Here is a 9586-nt window from a genome sequence, read left to right as displayed (position 1 = left end):
TACCCAGCTGAGGTGGGAGTTCGACGAAGACAGTGGCACGCTGTATGTGACGTATCCCGAGGACTAAAGGCACATGGTCGTGATCGTGGGACTAGCAAGATGGGATAGCATGTTTTTGTCGTTTATCTTGTCCGTAGTCGGACCCTGTTTTATGTATGAATAATGAATGCTTGTGTGGATTGTAATTTAGCATTATGGCAAGTGTAAGCCAAATCTTATACTCATCTCTCTATTTATGTAATGGCATTGTTATCCTACTTGCGATACGCTTAGATGCGACCCTTTCCCCTTTTGAGGCCGTGCCCCCAAATAAGGGAAGTCTCGCATTTTGGTCGTTACAGCAAATGAGCCCACCATAATAAAAAATGAATGAGATAAAAAGAGCGAAGGGACTTTGCTACTATCCTTTACAAGACTTGTGCCCGAGGTTTTTCATTATTATAAACTTTTTCATATAGAGAGTCTCATGATATGTCATTTTCATATGCTGGTGGGAATGACTTTTTCATTATTATAACTTCTTCATATAAACGGGCTTCCTCAAATGCCCGAGGTCTTCATGAACAAGCAAGTTGGATGCACACCCCACTTAGATCCAGTTAAGCTTTCATACACTTATAGCTCTAGTGCATCACTTGCATGGCAATCCCTACTCCTTGCATTAGCATCTGCCGATGGGCATCTCCATAGCCCATTGGTATGCCTAGTTGATGTGAGACTATCTTCTCCACTTTTTACCCCTTTGATACCTACCACCATATTCTATTCCACCCTTATATTATGTCCATGGTTCATGCTCATTTATTGCGTGAAGAATAAAAAGTTGATTCACATTGAAAATGTACAATCCAATTGCCTAACTTGAACACCGTCGTGCTTGACATTTGTATTAATGTCATGAAGACGGATCTATGCCTTGCTAATATGAAAGATGAACGGGGGTATACATTCTTTTTGGATCGTATACTTTAAAAGATTGATGATTTCGTTGATTACGCTTATAAATATTACTATGTTGATGTTTGTTATCTCATCATTTCTCAATGATCATACATGCAAAAGATTACATATTGGGTAGCATGTCACATCAAAAAATCTATTTTTACCATTTACCTACTCGAGGACGAGCGGGAATTAAGCTATGGGATGCTCGATACGTCTCCAATGCAGCTATAACTTTTATTGTTCCATGCTAATGTATTATCATCCTGGGATACTTTTTGGGTCATAATTTACCAATTTATATTTATTTTGAGCAGTAACCTATTGATCCAGTGCCCACTGCCAGTTGCTTTTCCGGTCCAGAATTCCTGCTCGCGGTAAATTCCCTCTTTGTATAAATCTTGTAAAATAAGAAATAAAAAGGTATAAAGATTGCATCATATAATGAAGTAATGACTGAAATAATAATGAAGATCAATAAAAAACATTATGCAAAATGGACGTATCACTCGTCATAATGGCCGACACTGGCACATGATGTGGGCTCACATGCCACTCGTCCGACAGGTGGGCGTCTGGACACGGCTGCGGGGATGGAGGTGTCCTAGTACGGTCATAATCATAATGGAACACCTTGTAGGTTGAGGTGGGTGAACGCTAAACAATCATGCATGTTAACAAATCCCCATCGAGCCAAGTTAATACTATGGATTTTGCTCTATGCCCCGGGGATGCGCATCATAACCAAATCGCAAAGTCATTTTGAGTGTTTACAATAGATACTGGTATATCTGTGATTGACAAGCATCTACAGTAGTATTACATATGTCCCTGTGTCAAAGTATATGCATATATTATGTTTGGTCTTTTTATACAATTAAATCAACTAACCATGCCTCCCCCCTCCCACACACATCTTTATCTCTCTATCTCTTTCCTCAATATGCATGCATGACGGGAAATGTGAGATCCACCCTCTGTCCTTCTACACAAAGTCCAGTATTTTATTCTACCTTGAGGAGTTTCTTTTGAGGCTCTCGGCAGTGGGGCCCACCCATTGACTTTTAAATTAATAACAAGGCACCAAGTACAAAAGCTTACATGGAAGAAGGGAGAAGGGAGGAACCTTGACGAAGTTAAATCATTTATATCTTTTAAACTACAATTTTGTTTTTGAATATTTACATATATGAACTCCTAGTGTCAAGGCCTTTAGAACAAGATCAAATTTGGATTCACTTGAAAACAGTTTAATTTTACAAACCTATTTTCACTAAAAGAAGTGAAACAAACCTATTTTCAGTCAAAAACATGAAACCAACATATTTCACTCGAAACCCATTTACCCCAAATATGAAACTAAAATGTCAATTTGTGAATCTAATTATTTGAAAATGTGTAATAGTTTAGTTCAGAAGACTGATAAAAGTTATTAGAAAAATGTTTGATTGAAATAGAAGTGTGTCTTGTGAAACAAGAGAGTGTAAAATGACATGTAGGTTGTGAAAACGAGAAAAAAATGAAAATGAAATGGCAACTTGAAAAATGATTATTTGAAATCAATGGAATATGTCTGTTGGAAAAGGCAGTGCCTAGAAGGCCTTTAGGAACTCTCAGACGCTAGGCGATGGCTAAACACCTCGCCAAATGCTCAAGTGAAAGTCTAGGCACGACAAGCAAGAATTTGTCTACGTGAACGAGAAAACATGTCATATTACACTGATATGTCAGGCGGACCATATTACAATGATAATACTTACTAGTTAAATTATTTATATGCCCTAAGTCATTATGGGTACACATACAATACCACATATGCACTCTGATGTTAAAAACTATATTAATGTCTAGGCCATGCCTAGGGAGTTTAAGCACCGCCTAGGAAATAGGCAAAGGTCAACCGCCTCAGTTACGCCCACTGCCTTTTCAAACCTTAGTTATTGTGAAATCTTTTTTGAAATGAGTGAAATATGTTAGCATTAAAAGAGTGAAATATGTTATTATGAAAATTTATTGAAATGAATGAAATATATTGTACAAAATGGGTGAACTATGTTCTAAAATGTGTGAAAACTATATTAAAATGAGTGAAATATGTTATTATGACACCTAGTGAAATATGATATTATAGAGTCTTTTTTGAATAATTGAATATGCTATTATGAGACATTTTTTAACTAAGTGAAATATGTTTTAACTGTGTAAAATGTGTTTTAAAAAGGGTGATATATGTTATAGTGAAACATGTTATTATGAAATGAGTGAAATATGGTATTATAAAAAAATGAGTGAAATATGTTATTATGATTTTTTTTAAATGAGTGAAATATCTTGTATGAAACATGTTATTATGAAATGAATGGAATATGTTATTATTATGTTTTATTAAATAAGTGAAATATGTTAGTGGAAAATGAGTCAAATATGTTATTATGAAATTGATTTTTTTGAACTTATTCAAAATATATTCAAGGTCGGCCCTGTTTTAAAGGTATCTTTGTCATAAGTTCAAATATATAATTTTAAATCAAGAGGATGCTTTAGACGATTGATAGGAGTCGACGCGGAGGCCTAATAGTTCGGCTTGTCCACTTGCAACCGTTTGATTTAGTTGTTTGCAGTCGTACAATCGATGTCGTCCCCCTTATACGAAGAAAGACCCCAAAACCTCTCATCGCTCCCTTCATCTTGCCGGGTCACACCCTCTCCGGTTGCAGCACATCGTCGGACGTCTGCATTGCTCGTCATGGCCCTTGCCGGATGTCCTCGTTGTCGGATGCACTTGTCGGTGACTCCATGCATGCAATAGTTGTGGCCAGCGATTGTAGCTCCGGTAGTGACGGATGCAGCTCTGGTGGTAAATGCCCCCGTTGCTCGTAGTCGACGCTCGCCACCATTGGGCTCGCCATTATCAAATCACAGACAAAAAGGTGTGTTGGTTCCAACAAAACTTAAGAACAATTATATCCGAAAAATGTTGGTCGCAGCAAAAATCCAAGACGATGGTAAAAAATGGATGTTTGTTGCAGCAAAATTCAAAACGGTGATAACAAAAGTAAATTATGATTGCAAAAAAATAAAAATGGTTCCAGCAAAAGCACTTGCCGCTTCCAGAAAAACTATGAATCATCATCACAGGGTCGTAGCAAAATAATATCTACTGCTAGCAAAAAAATGCAGGTTCGCGTCGTGGCCGTCGCAACGCAGCTGTCCCCGGTTCCAACATTTGGTTTGATGGTTGTAACTCAATTGACTTACGGTTGTAGCTCTGCCGAACTATGGTTGCAGCTCCACCGCACTGGGTAGCAGCATCTACGCTGGCGTATCGCAGCGATGGTTGGCGGTGGCCGGTGGCCATCCCACTTGTAGCCCATCGTCGCATCCCCCCAATAAATGGGGCTCTTTTCCTTGCAGAAATACCCTGCTCGTCGTCCCCTATCAGAAAACGACGACAACAACAGTTGTAGTATTCGAGGACGACGGCGCGCGCGTCATGGTGACGAGCTCACATGGGCGGGCCATGGTGACGAGTACATCCGGGTTGTGCAACTCCCCCTTTGTAGCAGCTTTGAAGGGTGTCGCGCTGGCGCTCTCAATAGCCCTCTGTAGATCGGGCGGTAGGGGAGGGAGGAGTAGAGAGAGGAAGGAGTGAGAAAGGTCGAGGCTACCACTCCCATGGCTGGCGATGGAAAAAGTAAGGAGAAAGAGAGATACGAGAGGGGGAGATAGAGGGCGCTGGGCGGTGCTGGGACCCACAGAGCTAGTCCTCAGGAGCATTTCTACCATACAACGCTCTAACGACTTGCCGAAAAATGAATTAATTATCCTCATCAACAAACTTATAGACTACTAAATAAAAAAAATTAAAAATCTTGACATGGTTCTCCTTGCTTTCTTCAGATTTGCTAAAACTCAGCTAGCTGAGTTTTATCTATGGACTCATTCACGTCAACGATCGTCCGATGGGGGAGCAAGCCAAGATTTGTGCTTTTATGCAAACTAGCTGAATGCCCGTGCGTCGCCACGGGATAGCAGATAACATATAGACACACAAATAAAACTTCTTAGTAGTCATTTGTATCTCCTTAACCAACATCCTTGCAATCAGCTACTTACATGCAAGTGATGCAAATGGTAAGGGATAAGTGTTGGTTGATTGCCCGTGCGTTGCCACCGAAAAAATTAATATCATATATATTTTTTTCTATTTCTGACAATGTATTCACAAATATGGTGCCTTTCTCCCTCCTATTTAGCAACCTCCACATCCCCCTTGGAGGTCAAAAAACCTACATATAGGCTAATCAATTGACTTCTATATTTCATAAAACTATGGGAGAGTAATGTGCATGCAATGTTCTACCAAATCACTACATCAAACCTTGTTTTTCTCTCTCGACCTTTTGCCATATCACGCCTCATGTTCTTCTTTCTATCTGATTTAATGCCATCCCACTTCATTGTGTATCCATCGCCAACTTCGTGTTGTATCAAACTTGGAAATTTCCATCCTTAATATGGATAACGAATACTACTACGTGAAAACTTTGACAGATACGTGTTGATTTGACGCGATGTAGTTGAATTACGTGGTCATCTAGTTGAATGCATCAGTGACCGAGTTGAATGGACTACGTGGTCATCCACATGTAAGTGTGAAACCGTACGGACAACAACATATATTTTAGTTTCATATACTTTTGTATAGTTCTTTGACGCATATAAATTTATATGGTTTCCAGAGGCATAATTCCAAAGGTATATCTCTTTGACGCGATGCATTACGTGGTCATCTAGTTGAATGCCCGTACGTTGTTACGGGACAACATAATAATACCGTTTTAGGTGTAGTTTGTTAAGGTGTTATATTAAGGTCATGTCATTCTATACTTTTCCTTGACAAGCATCTTATTTTTCTCCACCGGATAAGCCTTGCTCTCCCTTGTCTGTCTTGTATCTCAATCCGCTCCTTCGTTCGAACTTCGTTGTTGTCGCTCTACTTCTTACCTAGTTGAATTCTTATGCGTTGTCACGAATATAAACTGTCAAGGAGTGTATAAGCAGATTGTAAACCTATTACACGCGCTCATGTAGCCATGGCAGCCAAGCGAACTGATATTGGCCATGTTGCAAGGCCGTGTGATCGCATGCGCGAAGACGACTCCCAATACTGATCGCTCCCAACCACAACCCAACCACCAAATAAGCAGCGACGCAAGAAAAAAAAGAGAAAATTGTTAAGCATCACTTGGAAAGAGATGGTGAGATACCCAGCAGAAAGAGCACTGTTTAGCACAGGCAATAGTCACAATTAGCAAGCCTTTCTTAATCTAGCATGAAAATGAATAATGTTCTACTTCCGACACATTTCTAGACCTTGAAGATGAGAAAACATCAGCGACCAAAGTAGCTTAGATATGTATCAGAACAAAAGACACAAAAGACTGAGCCGCCACGGCCACTGGTCTTCCTATATTGTTCACCATAGTTGCCGCTTGCTGGACAGCGGCAGGAGAAGGAGCTGGGGCAGGGTTCTCCTGCGGCTCTGGTTCCGCACCAGTTTGCTCCTTTTCTTGTTGTTGGTTGTACTTCTCGACATACTCAGGAAACAGTTTCCTGAAGTGCAGGCATTTTTTGCTGTGGAACAAAAGCAGTGTTGATTTATACCTCATGGTTTGGAACAGGGAATAACTCGTGTCAGAAGGCGAGGTCAAGACATGAGACAATAATGAAGACCATTTCAGCACAAGCCAACAAATGCCAGTCATCTAAAAGTGAATTAAGTAAATGAAATTACAGCAATATCATGCAGCGATTTAACAGACATGAGCTCGTTGTATTTGGGGCATAGGGCTTACTAAATGAGATATAGGATCCCCTAAAAATAAAAACTAAGATATTAATTATGGAAGCACGTTTACTAACCGTAAGTGAAAGCTTCTGCTAATTTCCGCTCCTGAAGGATCAACATTTTTCTCAGTCACACCGGAAAGAATTAAAATTATCTTGCAGTGAAATGCATTTACCTCTCACAGTTATAAGCACGCGAAGCCTTTGCCAAACGCTTCTTCTCTCCATCTGTACTTGTGATGCTTCCAGTTGTAAGAGCATCGTCCATCTACAAATACAAGAACAATTGTACAGTTTACATCAGAAGGCTAGAAGCTGAAAATAATTATGTTCTTTGGTGAACAAGATGGTTGTAAGGGTATAAAAAAAAAGCAAGGTGTACAAGCATATCTTTTGCACTTCAAGCACCAGAATACGAGATTTAGTTGGCTAGCATGAAAATTAAGATTTTCAGAAGAACTGAAACACTTGACCAATAGTACTCTGTCCTTGCAAGTGAAATACCAACATCGGTTGTGTAAAAACACTCAAAAGAATTGCTCGCAGTAGTGCTTAACAATTATTTATAATACAAATTGCTAGACTTCAATAACAGTTCATCTCCATATACTATGTGTCAACAATTAAGAATGGAATTGAAGTATTTTTGTTAACTCGTAGATGATGAGAAAGTAACAACTTACCATAAATGAGAGGAGCCCTGTTAGAATGCTGCAACACAAAAGCGTATGTGAGACCAGTGAAGAGAAAAACACAAGAATATCATACAGCAAAATATATTCACAGATTGACAATGTTAAAATAAGAAAATTGCGGTTGAGCATTTTTGAGGGCAAGTAACTGAAGACCATAAACTCAAGTAGCTGAAATTTAAAGGGGAAACATCTTATGGGGACACATCTATGTTCAAACATAGAGCTGAAAGTGTGATTGGTATAGTTACCCACAAAATATTTTAAAATATGTCAATGAAAAATATATTCCCCAGGCCCAAGGTAGAGATATCATTATGTGCATACCTTGCTACAGACCACATGGGATTCCAAGATTCTGGATGAACTGCAAAAGCAAAGCAATATGAGAATCATTTCAATCCCGATCAGAAAAAAGTAAAATATTATTTGATTACAGTATGATGCTTACAGTCACTCATTGATAGGCATATCCTTTTGTGAGGGGCAAACCTGCCGCTGGGGGTTGTCATGCTGCAAAACAAAGACAAATTGTAAGTACAAATCTAAGAAGAGTCAATTTATTAATTCGATACAACATTTTATCTAATTGCTTTCCTTTTAAACATCCAAATAACAAGGAATTGTCATTAAAAAAGCACAACAACCAATGCTCTAATGTTTCAGTACCTGATACTTGGAGCCTTAAAAGGGTAATCAGAAGGAAATTTAAGCTTCCCATAGTAATATCCACCTTTGGGGGGACAAAAACAAGTGCAAAAAGACTGTTAAATATCAAGTTATACAGTAAGATATTGTCTGGCATAGGACAGTACATAGAAGATAGTAGTTTCAAATATGCATCATATTTACCTTCAAAGGGTGTGGCTACACTTCCTTCAAGTACAAAATCTGTCAACCAAAAGACAGCATTAAGTAGATGATGGTGTGATACAAACTTGAAAATCGGCAAAAATATAGACAACACTGTTACTAAGCATGCCAGCGATGAAAATGACACTCCCTCCGTTCCAATGAAAAGGGCATTTTTTCTTCTTCTCAGGACGTTTTAAAAAAAAGGCACAGGGTGTGATTCAAATGTTTTCTTCCTAAATTATCCCTGGTTCACCTTCATTAATCTCGTGATGTACGCTTGAATTGGTTGCCACATGCAGGCTGGAAGAAAACGGCGTGGACGTCAGGCTGCTTTCAATGCCATGCATGTTGTGCTATAGGCCAAGGGCGCACAAGGATAACTGGGACTTGGAATTTTCCATGGTGGGCAAAGACGCCAGGCAGTAATTAATTAGAGGCAAAGTGGAAAGGGAATTTCTGACACTAGCCTTATTTAAGGTTTGCAAACAGAAATTTATGCCTTCTTCATACGAATGTAGGGAGTGTAATTGGAAGACAAACATGGATTAGACTGCAGAAAAGGTTGATGTAAAAAATATCTGCCATGACAGCATTCATGTGGTTAGAAAACAAATGACTGATATATTATTGCCACTGATAGGTTTGCCACTCTACAAAGCACGGACATGGATGATTTATCGTCCTAGTATGGCGAGACACGGTGACACACCAGGATACGCGTATCTCACAGTATCCCCTCATTTCCAAGTTAAAGAAAGGACACGGCTGGGATTCGTTGGGGAATTGGGAGGCCCGATACAAACTCTATTTTGCAGGCTCGCAGACACGCTCGCCACAAAAGGAACAAGCTGCTCCAACCTCCAGCGAACGTGCCACCGTTTCCTAAGAGCAGCAGCCTCTCCTCAACCTCTTCATATCTTTATGGCTCGTTGATGAGCTGCTGCTGCTTGCTTCCTCATGCAGCCATGCCATTGCTGCTTGCGTTTCAAATTAGCTGCATGATGTTATGCTCGCTTTAATGCTGGTGCTACTGTCGATTTTACTTGTTGTTAGGGAAATGGCATCTGGGAGCCCCACCGCTGGTAGCCAATCGTCCATGGGTGAGAGTGAAGGGCAGCTTGGTGTTGATTCAAAATATCCTTTGTTTCTCATTGAGCACTTGAAAAGGGAGACAACAAATGGAAATGCGGAACTTCTCTGATCTCATATTATATGGCATATTTTAAAAAATATATATATATATATAT

At 39.5% G+C, this 9586-nt stretch overlaps 1 protein-coding gene across 1 annotated transcript; it reads right to left on the bottom strand.

Moving 5' to 3' along the window:
* Window positions 1-6353: 6353 nt before the first annotated feature.
* Window positions 6354-8422, bottom strand: LOC123396453 (probable ubiquitin-conjugating enzyme E2 33). Its single transcript, XM_045091386.1, has 7 exons — window positions 8337-8422; window positions 8154-8217; window positions 7936-7997; window positions 7812-7851; window positions 7476-7503; window positions 6969-7060; window positions 6354-6579 (listed from the first exon to the last, which is right to left on the bottom strand). The coding sequence occupies exons 3-7, from the start codon at window positions 7994-7996 to the stop codon at window positions 6354-6356; spliced, it is 447 nt and encodes a 148-aa protein (XP_044947321.1). The 5' UTR covers window position 7997; window positions 8154-8217; window positions 8337-8422.
* Between the last annotated feature and the right edge of the window lie 1164 nt (window positions 8423-9586).

Source organism: Hordeum vulgare, chromosome 5H (genome assembly GCF_904849725.1).
Source record: "Hordeum vulgare subsp. vulgare chromosome 5H, MorexV3_pseudomolecules_assembly, whole genome shotgun sequence".
Taxonomy (NCBI): Eukaryota; Viridiplantae; Streptophyta; class Magnoliopsida; order Poales; family Poaceae; genus Hordeum; species Hordeum vulgare.
Note: the sequence above shows the minus strand (reverse complement) of the source record. Positions and strands in the feature narration are given on the sequence as shown.